This window comes from Stegostoma tigrinum, chromosome 6 (genome assembly GCF_030684315.1).
Source record: "Stegostoma tigrinum isolate sSteTig4 chromosome 6, sSteTig4.hap1, whole genome shotgun sequence".
NCBI lineage: Eukaryota > Metazoa > Chordata > Chondrichthyes > Orectolobiformes > Stegostomatidae > Stegostoma > Stegostoma tigrinum.
In genome coordinates, this window is record NC_081359.1 from 48,868,667 (window position 1) to 48,882,982 (window position 14,316).

The 14,316-nt window shown below is 38.9% G+C and overlaps 1 protein-coding gene across 1 annotated transcript in view; it reads right to left on the reverse strand.

The window, feature by feature from the left end:
- Window positions 1–527: 527 nt before the first annotated feature.
- LOC125453445 (melatonin receptor type 1B) overlaps window positions 528–14,316 on the reverse strand; it is a 44,739-nt gene continuing 30,950 nt past the window's right edge. Inside the window, exon 2 of the mRNA XM_048533063.2 lies at window positions 528–1,390. Within this exon, the coding sequence (XP_048389020.2) occupies window positions 528–1,390 (863 nt within the window). The remainder of the gene's footprint in view (window positions 1,391–14,316) is intronic.

Here is a 14,316-nt window from a genome sequence, read left to right on the forward strand (position 1 = left end):
ACAGGAAGAATCTTTTCACCACAATGGAGGGATTAATCACTGGTGGTGGGGTGGGGGGAGGCAAAGCAAGATATAAGGTAAGTGACAGAGGTTTAGAGGAGATGTGAGGGAAAACTTTTCTTTTCAGAGGGTGGTGGGAATCTGGAATGTTCTGGAACTAATGTGCCTGTGAAGTACAATAAAGGGTAAATTTACAGTGTTTCAAGATTGAAGCAATAATTGAATGAAGAATGGAATTTTTCCCTTATGTGAGGGAAAGCTTATCAGCCAGGTTTTTAAATATTATGCTAACCGTATTGATGTGTCCTGCATGTCAATTCAGGTATTACTCCATGTTGAACTCCAACAACTATCAACATTTTGGTATTGACAAGAAAAACAAAATTGTATGATCATAATTTTACGGAAAGATAATTAAAATAAGAGACTGTCAAGAAAGAGTTTATTTCTATCTACAAGAACTGAGAACTTCTACACACAAGCAATCAAAAAACTGCATTCTAATATACTTAAGTAAATGGATAATTTTACAATGAGTTTGCTTTAACCTGATTATTAATATTTATTGCAGGTGATGGTTTCGTCTTCATTGCCTCAGTTCCACCTTTAGATGTTTCTTGAAACAAATAGCGTGGAGTCCACAAAGCCATTACTATTCTTTTATATTCTTTTCTGAAGTTTCGATTTAACATTCCGTATATAATTGCATTAAGGCAACTGTTAAAGTAGGCTATGAAGTAACTAAGGACAAAGAGCCACTCTGGAATTTTTGGTCCGATTTTCTTTGGATTGATGGCCACAGCTAGACCAATGAAGTTCAGGGGTGCCCAGCAAAATGCAAACAGCACAAATACTAAAAACATAGTCAGAAAGTTTCTGAAGTCACTATACTTCAGTTTTACATCTGTTTTGACTCGCCTCCTTACTTGAATAACTAAAATCCAGATTCGCAGGTAACAAAATGACACCACTGTGATAGGAACTAAGAAGTGAACCACCACCACAGCAACAGTATAAAAAGAACTAACTGTCTGAGTGAATGTACAGGAATAGACACGAGCGTCGTACTGTAAGGATCCAACAAAAAAATTTGGTACTATTGCAAGTACTGTGAATGCCCAAATCAGAAACAAAAAGATCATTGTGTTTCGACAACTGAATAATCTGTCATATGTCAGACTGTGACAGATGTAGCAATATCTGTTTATTGCAATCGCTGTGACATTGAAAATCGAACCTATCACGCTTAGACCCATCAAAAAGCCACTCACTTTACAGTGAATGTCACCAAGGAACCATCCATTCTGAAAAATTGCAAAGAGCACTAATGGATATGGGTACACAGCCACGACAAGATCAGCAAATGCCAAGCTTACAACAAACATGTTACCTGCAAGAGAATGAGAGAAAAAATGGTTAAACAAACAGAATCAACATTTACCCCTAAAAAGACTGGCAACTGCAATGACTGCTGTGGAAAATAGATTATTGGTCATCCATCTTGTTGACATTTGCAGGACTTGGCTGGTGCATAATGAGTGCAATATTTGCTGACCTAACAACAGACATTGATTCCAATAGCAATTCTATGAAGAAATAGGAATCATGGGTAAGTCAGAGCTACCAACATGGCCTCTTTCTGCACTGTAGGGATTCTATATGCTTTAAAAAAAACCAAATACTGACAACAGAGAAATAAGGAGGTTAACAGATCATTATGTAATGAATTGTTTAAATCATTGGTTATAACTACCATTTCTTGTGTTTAAATGAGGTTGCCATATTCCTTGTACTGACATTTAGTTTAATGATATGTACCTCAGAAAAGTATAGAAAGTAATGAATTATTATGTGACATTGAATTTGGCCCAGGAATGTTGGAACCCAAAGCCTGATTGTTAAAGTTACCTAATTTCCCCAGTGTAAATTTCCTTGACACGTATGTATTTACTTGAATTGAAGGGCTAAACTTTGAATAAGTCAAACTTGGCTTCATTTGTCTTCCTGTCAGTCGATAAACTCACTTGAAGTCATGCAGCTGTCAGAAGCACTTCAAGGTGTTTTGGCTACTTGGTGAATGGAATAAGTTATTTTCGCTATTGGTTTAAAAATGGCAACTTACAATGCATTCTTACAAAGTGATTGCAATGTCTACTTCTTAGCAACAATTGAGTAATCAGATCCTGGAAGGGTTTGGAATTTTCTCATGTTTACTGTGGTATTTGTGGGTAAAAGCATATTGTCACCACTCCTTTATCCTTGACTGAGATAAGGGCCTATTTGGTTTACAGCGATGGATGAACAACCACTAACTAATCTTCGTTCAGGTTAATGACATTTCTTTGGAATTGGTGAGTTTGTAGCCAGAAAAATTTACAATTGATTCTCTCTGTACAGCTGAGGTCACATTTGCTGAATATTTCCAGCATGGGGCATCTGCACTGTTATGCTTTCATGGTGAATGAGATGCGGCTTGAAATGAGGAAATGCAAATAGAAAGAATAAATAGAAAAAAAAGTTTGCTTCCATGAGATGAGCAGAGTAAGTTAGTTGATATTGAGTATTAAAATTATGGCTTGATGGGAGAAAATGAATAAAAGCAAACCATTTGCATTGACTGATGTATAGAATAATCAAGCATAACATAGAAACATAAAAACTATGAGAAGGAGTTGGCTATTTAGCTATTTAGCCTTTTGATCTAGCTTCAACATTCAAAACTATGAAATAGTGACCAAACAGGTAGATGAGAGTAAACCGGTTGATGTGGTGTATATGGATTTCAGCAAGGTGTTCGATAACGTTCCCCACAGTAGGCTATTGTACAAAATGCAGAGGAATAGAATTGTGGGGGATATAGCAGTTTGGATCCGAAATTGGCTCGCTGAAGGAAGACAGACAGAGAGTGGTAGTTGATGGGAAACGTTCATCCTGGAGACCAGTTACTAGTGGTGTACCACAAGGGTCGGTGTTGGGTCCACTGCTGTTTGTCATTTTTATAAATGACCTGGATGAGGGCATAGAAGGATGGGTTGGTAAATTTGCAGATGACACTAAGGTCGGTGGAGTTGTGGATAGTGACGAGGGATGCTGTAGGTTGCAGAGAGACATAGATAAGCTGCAGAGCTGGGCTGAGAGGTGGCAAATGGAGTTTCATGCAGACAAGTGTGAGGTGATGCACTTTGGTAGGAGTAACTGGAAGGCAAAGTACAGGGCTAATGGTAAGATTCTTAGTAGTGTAGATGAGCAGAGAGATCTCTGTGTCCATGTACACAGATCCTTGAAAGTTGCCAGCCTGGTTGACAGGGCTGTTAAGAAGGCATACAGTGTTTTAGCTTTTATTAATAGAGGGATCGAGTTCCGGAACCAAGAGGTTATGCTGCAGCTGTACAAAACTCTGGTGCGGCCGCACTTGGAGTATTGTGTACAGTTCTGGTCACCGCATTATAAGAAGGATGTGGAAGCTTTGGGAAGGGTGCAGAGGAGATTTACTAGGATGTTGCCTGGTCTGGAGGGAAGGTCTTATGAGGAAAGGTTGAGGGACTTGAGGCTGTTTTCATTAGAGAGAAGAAGGTTGAGAGGTGACTTAATTGAAACATATAAAATAATCAGAGGGTTAGATAGGGTGGATAGGGAGAGCCTTTTTCCTAGGATGGTGACGGCGAGCACGAGAGGGTATAGCTTTAAATTGAGGGGTGAAAGATATGGGACAGATGTCAGAGGTAGTTTCTTTACTCAGAGAGTAGTAAGGGAATGGAACGCTTTGCCTGCAACGGTAGTAGATTCGCCAACTTTAGGTACATTTAAGTCGTTATTGGATAAGCATATGGACGTACATGGAATAGCATAGGTTAGATGGGCTTGAGATCGGTATGACAGGTCAGCACAACATCGAGGGCCGAAGGGCCTGTGCTGTGCTGTGTTCTATGTTCTATAAAAACCAAAAGAACTGCGGATGCTGCAAATCAGAAACAAAAACAGAAGTTGCTGGAAAAGTTTGGCAGGTCTGGGAGCACCTGTGGAAAAAAATATCAGAGTTAACATTTCTGAGGAAGGGTGACTAGACCCAAAACATTAACTGATTTTTTTTTTTCTTCACGTTTGCTGCCAGACCTGCTGAGCCTTTCTGGCAACTTCTGTTTTTGTTCAAAACTATCATACCTGATAATCCAACTCAGTTCTCTGTTCCCGCTTTCTCCCCATACCCTTTTGTCCCTTTATCTTTAAGAGCTATATCCGATGTGGATTTACACTCAAACAGCTTGGCTCCAATCAAAATTCTCCACTTCCTGCCTAATATTGTTGTAGTTCATCTTCCACCAATTTAACATCTTCACATGAGGACTGCTGCTATTCCTTTCCATGAGTATCTTAAAACTCACAATATTATGGTCACTACTCCCAAAATGCTCTCCTACTGAAACTTCACTCGTGGTTGGGGCTCATTTCCGAAGGCCAGGTCCAGTATAACCCCTTCCCTGGTTGAACTGTTTATATACTGTGTCAAGAAATCCTCTTGAATGGTGCTTACAAATTCTCACTGTCCGAGCCCTTAGCACAAAGTAAGTCCCAGATAATACAGAGGAAGCTAAAATCTCCCACCACAATACAGTCCTTCCTCCAATTACCCTGTCCGGTTCTGTTAGAATTGTGTAGGCTTTTAGGAAATTCCCCTTCATTTTCCCAAATTTCAGTGATTATGATCCTCACTGATCCAGTGTCTACGGTTGTTATGAAAAAGATTTTGAACAGAAGGCAGGAGGATAATTTTTACAGAGGAAGTTGTAACACCACAGAATTCACTACCAGAATTAATTGTACAAGCAGACTGTCAAAGGGCTATGAGAACCATTGATGTACAATGTCCTTAACTTCTACCTGTAACCTCAGTGTCATCTGCTATATGCAAGGAACTCCCATGGTGCAGACAGTTTGCAATTATTATTTGTTAAATGTTGTTATTTGCTTCTATAACTTGATTTCTGATGTAAATGGTATATGCATGAATGTACTGGATTTTGTGGAACTCACCAGGAAAATCAAAATGATGAGATAGTCATGCCCTAAGGAGAGCAATCAGCTGACAAGCAAGAAACACTTTAACTGTAGAGGCCTCATTTCTGTTTCTTTGTCTCTATAACATTATTTGGCTCACAAGATTTGTCCTGCAAGTTGCTTTCAGTGTTTTGTCGCTGATTTCCAAAACTGGCACAATACAGCACCCTTGGGGAAAAAAAGCCATACCAAATTTTAGATATTTCCACATTTTGGTCAGACTGTTTGGGCTAAAGTGGGGTTAAGGGTAGTGAAGTGGGTTCCTAAATCTGAGCCAATGCAACACCTAACCAAATTATTCAGAAGACATTTTTTAAAAAAATCTCTAAAATTGTGCATTGAATATAATAAAAAGGTCAAAATTTTCAGATACCTCCAGTTTTCAGGCACTCTACTTATACCGCGAATTCTACATAAGCATATCTACAAATCCTAACTTGTAACCTTCGGTTCAACATAAGATTATCTATGCAGCTTCACTTTGGTCCTCAGATGAGGAATAAGACAAGCAACAGCAACAACATTAACACCCTCACTGAGAGCAGCTACAGCATTCTCTTCAACCATCTGTTACTTCACAGGTCATAGGGGGTGTCTACAAATCAACAACACACAGAGGAAAATGCTTCCAATATAGACTTCACAAGCAAAGGCCAAGCTTTCTGGGAATAAGCAAGTTCCTCAGGAGGCTCACAGTTTTACTTCAGATGATTACCCCTTGGTAGGAGATTCTGGTTGGCACACATATGCAGTAGCTGTCATAATCTTCATGACTCTAATTAACACTTTCATTTCTGGCTGCTTCCTGTGATCGGCAGAAGATATTTCTGCATTCACATCTGTTGCCACAAGTGCATCCCATGGTGACCAAGTCATTTATTCCAAAGGTAGGACTTTTTGTCCAATTTATGAAGCCATTCAGGGTGAGCAGGAATTTGGATTTGCCACACTGGCTGACCCCTCGCATGTTCCGTGCAGAGTTCATTAACCAAAGAGAATCTCTCTCCATCAATGTGAAGCTCATATGCAACTGCAAGAAGTACATTTCTGCCCAAGAATCATATGAACTGCCACAATCCTATCATCCTGTTCCATTCAAGCTCCCTGAATTCTTCACACTTTGAAGAGATAAGGGTTATCCTCTGAGATATGACTGGTGACATCAGTGAGGACTTTAGACTATGATTCTGAGAAAGCAGTAGTAGATGTCATCTGGCCACCAGACCTTACGTGGATTCTGAAGATAGACTTTAGAGCTTGTACAGGTTTGGTAGGCCCTTCAGCATACACTAGCCAAGGGACCAAAATAATAAGGTCTACTGCACTTTTCACAAGCAAGTGTAACAGCGAGGACCATAGTTGTAAGCGGAGAATGGGGGTGTTGAGAACACTGTTTCTGTTTTCGCAGAGGAGCAACATGAGAAGGAGAAGAGTAATGTGGCAAGGACATCATCAGAAGAACACACAGGGATACCCTCAGAATTGGGCAGCAGGCATTTGACAAACAAATTCTGAACAAATTGCATAAATTAGTTCCCATCCATCCGTTATAATATAACAAAGCATGGGGCTGAATGAACACAGCAGGCCAAGCAGCATCTTAGGAGCACAAAAACTGACGCTTCAGGCCTAGACCCTTCATCAGAAAAAGGGTTTTTCTGATGAAGGGTCTAGGCCCGAAACGTCAGATTTGTGCTCTTAAGATGCTGCTTGGCCTGCTGTGTTCATCCAGCCCCACACTTTGTTATCTTGGATTCTCCAGCATCTGCAGTTCCCATTATCTTCCTCTCCTATCCATCCCTTTCTCAGTTACCCATTAATTTTCATTTTAGTATTCTTCACAATACGGAAGACCACTTTACAGGCAGCAGGCAAAAATGGTAAGATCATGGAAAGGGGCAATCAAACAAATGTGATATTGCCCAAATGTTAAACAGAAATGGAAAACAGAAATATGAAATGTAACATTGTGGTGAGTGCTCAAACATTTATTTGTATGAAACTATAAATCTTTTATCTTTCTTCTTGACAATTTTTACATAGTACAATGCCTGTTCAGCAGACCTAGAGTCAGAATTCTCATTCATTGCCCTGACTTAGATGGCCTTGGCTGACATTCTTTGTCAGCATTTGAGGACCATGAGGGCATAGACACATACGCTTGTGCAAATGCAGAATCAATCATCAGAATAAGAGGTAAACAATGAGTCTCTGAACTGGGGAAGCTTGGGGTGCAGGACTAAGGGTTCAAAAGTGTCAGAGCAAAATCCCAACTTCCTTTCTCCATTTTCCTCTCATGCTTGTCAACACTTCCCTGTTAAGCCAGACCTTTTCTGCACTTCCATTCTGCATTGAATGGTCGAAGCAAGATTTTTTTTCCTCTCATTCCTGCTTAAAGAGACATTCTGAGCATGTACTTGTTGGAGAGAGTCAAGGAACGTCTACAACCACGAATGAAGAAATTAGTGAAAGTTTGAGATATCACACAAGCTATATTAGTGACTGAGTCCTCCAATTCCTCTTGAATCTAATGCAACCTGGCTTTAAAGACTGACAAAACCTTGCAGAGTTTTTGTTCTGCACTAAAATTGACCTCATCATTGATGACCCATGCCATTCAGCATCTGTCAGTAGTGAAGCAGAATTTGGAGGGTCTTGTACCCCCACATGACATTCTCTACTTTTGCATGTCCCTCTACCACCAACTCCTGCTTGTTAAAAATGTACAGTAGAATTTGTAAGTGCCCAATGTTCTGTCACAGTGGTCCCTCTGAAATGTATATATCTGAGTTAGTGAACAGTGTGTATGTGTCTTGTGATACTGAATTCTCAGGCTGAGTGACCTTTCCACCATCTTCTGTCATCGTGGAGTTTAATTTAGATGAATTCAACGTGCTGCATTTTGGTAAACCAAACCAGTGTAGAGCTAACACAGTCAACAGTAGTGTCCTTGGGAGTGTTATAGAACAAAGAGGTCTAGGGGTACAAGTTCATATCTCTTTGAAAATGGAGTCACAGATAGACAGGGTGGGAAGAAGGTTTTTGGCATATTAGCTTTTATCGGTCAGAGCAATGAGTATAGGAGATGGGATGCCTTGTTGCAACTGTATAAGATGTTGGTAAGACCACATTTGCGTACATATTTGGTCACCCTACTATAGAAAGGATATTATTAAACTAGAAAGAGTCCAGAAAAGATTTACTGGGATGCTACCTGGACTGGAAGATTTGTATTATAAGTAGCGGTTGGATAGGGCGGGATTCCTTTCTCTGGATCGTCGGAGACTGAGGGGTGACCTTACAAAGGTATAGAGAATCACGAGAGGCTTAGGAAGATATATAGCAGACAGCTTTTCCCCATAATAGGGGAGTCTAAAACTACACCACATAAGTTTAAGTTGAGAGGAGAGAGATACAAAAATTCCCAGGGGGGCAATTTTTTCGCACAGTAGGTGGTGAGTGTCTGGAACCGGCCACCAGAGGTAGAGGTGGAAGCAAGTACAATTTCATCATTTAAAAATCATTTAGACAGGTACATGGATGGGTCTGGAGGATATGAACCAAATGCATGCAAATTGGACTGATTTAAATTGTGAAAACTAGATGGCATGGGAAAGTTGGGCTGAAGGTCTTGTTTTCATGCTGTAGATCTCTATGACTGTATCACCTCTTTGTGGCACAGTGGATGGATCTTTTGGAGGTTAGACACACAAATCAAAGCTGTCATGATAAAAGTCATCAATGTAGACATTAATATTTTTCATTAGCTGCTGAAATCAAGTAAATACATGGTGCTGCATATTATTTCTTTTACCAGGTAGTATGAGTGACCAATGGCCAGGCATATTCAGACTTGGCTTTTCTCTATCACTTCCTTCTCTGCTGTTATCCAAAATTGGGGTGACTTAAAGGCTAGCTGTATATTTTTTCCTTACCCTGGTGTTCTGTTTTCTCTTCAGCAAGGAAGCAAAAGGGAAACCTGTGAGTGTGGGCAGAAGAATATGCTGAGATGATCAAAGACGAACGGTTATAGAGGTTCACAGTAAAGCAGAGGTGTGATACTGCACTCAAGTTGTATAGGTATGAGGAATAGGTACAGGACAGATTTTGGGAAGGCAGAGTGTGTGGTTTGAGTAAGACAACTATCAGTAAATAATTGCATATATCATGTCACTTGTCTTTCCTGCCCTGGTCAGGTCATCATACCTCTGCTCGCACTTATCCAGAAGCATAGGATTGCATTGGCTTTTGCCATCCCAGGCGCCCAAAAATGCCTTCTTCTTCTCTGCAATAATGTTCTTGTTACCATCTGAAGAGAACATAATCTGCCTTTGAATCTTTATAGCCCTCACAGCGTTATTTCCATGGTTGATGCATAGTGCTACCTTGCTACATGGTGTCTTCACAGCTTTACGTTTTGGCTCTAACGTAAGTCCTTTGCAAAACTTTAAGTCTGATAACTGTAGAGTTAAAGCAGACTGATGCACATTGTCATCACGTCATTTTGCTCTAATTGGCTGAAAAACTGAATATCAAATGAAAATGAAATGATTGCATTAAAGAAAGGTTTTATTAAAAAACATCTGACTTTTTCAAGTTTCCTACATACTCCTGGCCTTCCTGTTACAAGCGAGTCAGAAAGCTTGAATTGTACTGACTCAAAACTCCTGAGACAATTACCTTAAGTAGCCTGTCATATGTTGTAATTTATACATATTCCAGATAGTACAAATTTAACAAAGTTGAATTGTTGCAGTACATTTATGGATGGTACACACTACTGTCACAGTACACTGCCATTTGACTGCGTAAATGTTTATGAAAGCACATAGGGTGATCAAATGGGTTCCTTTGTGCTGGATGGTGTCCAACCTCCTGAATGTTGCTGAGTTGTATAAATTAATTATTCTGAAATGGTTAACATTGGAGACTGCATTAAGCTGCAAACAATCTGATGATGTTATACTGTCTTGTGTGGACACTTATTTTGAGGTCCCAATAGAATTAATTTTGTCATATCTGGCTCCAGATGGTGTTTAGTGATTATACCTAACTTACCCAATGTAACTTCTACCTGTCGCTATTATGTAATAAATTGCATTGTATGATTTGGACAAGCACCCGTTATTGGTCATTCTGCATCATTGTTACTCAAACACGCCTGTAGACCAGGGATAGAAACACAAATTTCAATGATAAATCGGCATGGCAAGATCAAACTTGCATCATTACCACTGAAAATTACGTTTTAATTTAACTTTGATTAATTTCCATTGCCTTTTAGTAATTGTCCAGTGATATTTTGGCCTTTTTAGTTACAGTGCCGCTGATTTGTGTCTTGTCGATTCTGGAAAGGTTTTGCAAGTAGACAGATGATGTAGGTGCTACAGAACTCCCAGCATTTTACCTGCTTTTTACCACAGTCTTTAGTAGCTGGCCTAGTTCACTTTCTGGCCAATATAAGGTAGTGCCAAAGGTATTAATAACAATAAATTTATGGAGAGTAATGCCATTGTATGTGAAAAAGCTGTGGTAGGAGTGTCTCTGTTTCCATCAATCCCCGTATCTGGCCAGTGAAAGTAGACTACATGCTTTGCTAAATGGAACTGAGTGTTAGTACACATTTCGATCTCAATTTGGATTTACTTCAATGAGTTTGGCGTGGAGGACATTTACCAGGAAGTTGCTTGGGGTGGAGAGTTTCAGTTATGACAAGAAATTGGACAGGCGGCGTTGTTTTCCTGAGAGCAGATGAAATTGAGAGATGACACGATTGAGCTTTTTAAAATTTTGAGGAGCATAGATAGCTAGATAGGGAGAAACTTTTCACCATATTGGAGAGATCAGTGAACAGGGGGCACTGAGTTAAGGGAAGAGGGTGAAGGTTTAGAGGAGATGTCAGGAAAAGCTTTTTGACCTGGGGGCAGTGGGAATCTAGAGCTCACTGCCTGTCAGGGTGGTGGAAAAGAAAACCTTGTATTATTTAAGAAGTGCCAAGGCTTTCAAGATTTTTGATGAAGTGTTGTGAAATGAATTTGGAATTGTTCGGTAGTTGTTTTTGACTGGCGCGTATATGACATCATCACGAATTTGTTGACGGAGGAGGCACTAGAAAAAAATCTACAGTTTCAGTTTGAAAGCAGAAAGCAAAATTATTTTCCTTACAAAGAAAATTTCTTCTATTTTGCATTTATAAATATTGATAGGAATCTTTAGGAGGATGTAGACAATGTGATCATGCAATGAGGAAGCAAGCTAAATTTAGTGTGGAGACCATGAGATGTTACAGTTAGGGGGAAGAAGAAGGAATTATGTACTGAATGGTAAAATATTTAAAATAGAACGGGAACAAATAGCCCTGTGGGATTCTCAAACAGCTTCTGGAATTGGAAACACAATTTCATAAACCTGTAAATGAATGTTTTTATGAAATAGTTACAAATAGTGCACAAGAAAAATCTTCTTCATCCTGTGTATCAAAAGACAGATAATTGCTGTCTTAAAATTTGCAATTAAAATGCTTTCTGTATTTTCCTTCTTGGGTCATGTTATCCATTTCGAAGATAGAAGAAATATCCACAAAATATTGGTATTTGGTTAACCGCTCCTAAAACTTTTACATTACCCAGAAACACATTGCTATTGACAAGTCATCTCATCAGTAGCATATGTGATCAATGACTCAAATACTTTGCACCAACAGTTAGATAACTGATCAGACTTCGTTCATGCAGAATAAAAAATTGGCTTTTCTAATTGGGAAGGTGGCAGCCTAGTGGTATTATTACCAAATAGTGTTTTGGACACCTGGGTTTGAATCTCACCACAGCAGTTGGTGGAATTTAAATACAGCAAACATCTGGAATTGAGAGTCTAATGATGGCTGAATCATTTAACAACTGTCGCAAAATCCCTTTAGAGAAAGAAATTGCTGTCCATGTCTGATTTTGCCCACATGTCACTCTAGATCCAATGCAATGTTGTTGACTCTTAACTGCCCTCTGGGCAATTAGGGATGGCCAATAAATGCTGGCCTAGCCAGCTGTCATCCCATAAATGAATAAAAAAACTGTAAAATATCTTATGCTTAGTATACTTCCTGTCCATAATACCTGTGTGCTACATTACAGCCATCAATTTTGCATGTGTTAACGTTTTGTGCTACAATTCTATATGGCTGAGTTTGTAAGGGTTTAACAACAGAAACTTTTAAAATTTGTAGTGATGGCACAGTTCAACCTCTAAAGGAAACTACTAAATGTGTATGAAGTCAATCAATAATAGTAATTTGTTTTAGAAAGACCGATATAAAAGAAGGCGAACGATTGGAATTGCTTCAAATATTTTTGAAAAGTTTTCTAGAGCATTTTATCATCGAGCCAACTAGTGAATAGGCTAAATAAAAACTGAAAGAACTGCAGATGCTGTAAATCAGGAACAAAAGCACGGTTGCTGGAGATGCTCAGCCGGCCTGGCAGCATCTGTGAAGGGATAAACAGTGTTAATGTTTTGGGGTCTGGTGCCCTTTCTCAGAAGTAATGAGTTGACTATCTTGAATCTGGCAGTAGGTAATGAGTTAGTTTAATAAATGACCCATAGTAAATGATTCCTAAGTAAGTAGTGATTATAACATGATAGAACTTAATATTCAATTCAAGACTGAGAAACTTGGTCAGAAACAGCTGTGATTAACTTAATTAAAAGGAATGAGAATAGAGTTAGCAGAAGTAAACTGGGTGGATATTTTAGCAGGAATATCAGCAAGCATGTTTAAAGAGGTAATTCATGAATCTCAGCAAAAGTATATCTTAGTAAGGTGGAAGCATATTAAAAGAGAAATAAACCAACCATGTCCAACCAAGGAAGTTAAGGAAAGCATTAGCTTGAAAACGAAGCTTATAAACAGACCAAAGTTAGTGATAGCTTCAAAGACTGAGATAAATTTAGAATCCAGCAAAGGATGACAAAAGGGTTAATAAACATAGAGAGAATAAATTATGACTGCAAATTAGCGAGGAATATAAAACTGACAATAAGAACTTAAAATATACAAAAAGGAAGACAGAGATCAAGGTGAATGTTGGCCATTTAGAGAATGAAGCTGGGGTGATTGTTATCAGAAAAAGGAAATGGTAAAGGAGTTAAACAGATGTTTTGCATCAATCTTTATGGTGGAAGTTTCTTTGAACATCCATTAATACTAATGAATGCAGGGAGGAATAAAGTACCATCCCCACAACAAGACAATAAGTATTAGGCAAATTAATGAAGCTAAAGACAGATAAGTCTTCTGAGTTTGATGTCTTGCAACCAGGACCCTAAAAGAGGTTGTGTATGTATTGGTTGTAATATTCTAAAAATCTTTGGATTCTAGAGAGGTATCGGGGATTGGAAAACTGCTGAAGTGACACCATATTCGAAAAGAGAGAGAGAGAGACAAAAAGCAGGTAACTGTAAGCTGATTAGCTTAACATCTATTGTTTGAAAAGCATTGGAATCAATTATTAAATAAGTCACAGTATAACATTTAGAAAATCGTAATCTACTAAAACAGGTTCAGTATGGTTTCATGAAAGGAAAATAATGTTTGACCAAATTATTAGAGCTTTGCCAGGAATTCTCAACCAGATTGGATAGAGGAGAACCAGCAGATGTGTTGCATTTGGACTTCCAGAAAACATTTGACAAGATATCTCACAAAAGTTAACTCATAAGTTAAGACACCATGGTATTAGATGTAGTATATTTGCTTGAGTAGAAAATTGGTTAATGGGCAGGAAACACTGAGTAGGGACAATGGGTTCTCTTTGAGGTTGGCAACTTGAGATCAGTGGGATTCCCAAGGGACCAGTGCTGGGACTCTTCACTCAGTTCATATCAATTGAGTCAAAATGGTATTAAATTTGATATCACCACTTAGGATGGAATCTTATAGGTGTCTGAGTGAGGTGGTCAATGGCAAGATTTGTGTCAGAATTAGATGCGATGTCTGACGAGTCCTATTCCAACATTGGATACATATCACTCTATCTTTTATGCTTTTCACAATAATCCCCTCAATTGGCAACCCCCGACTGCCTTGCAAGGAAGTTACCTTGAAGGTGTTGCCAATTAAGGTTTTGTGTCATGCTTGTTGGATAAATGTTCTTCCTCCAGGTGATCACATACTCCGTGTTTGTATTGTATGTACTGAATACAGTATGCTACATTGAAATAAATTGTTTTTTCAACTGGAAGGAGTGTTTGATGTTTCAGACAGTG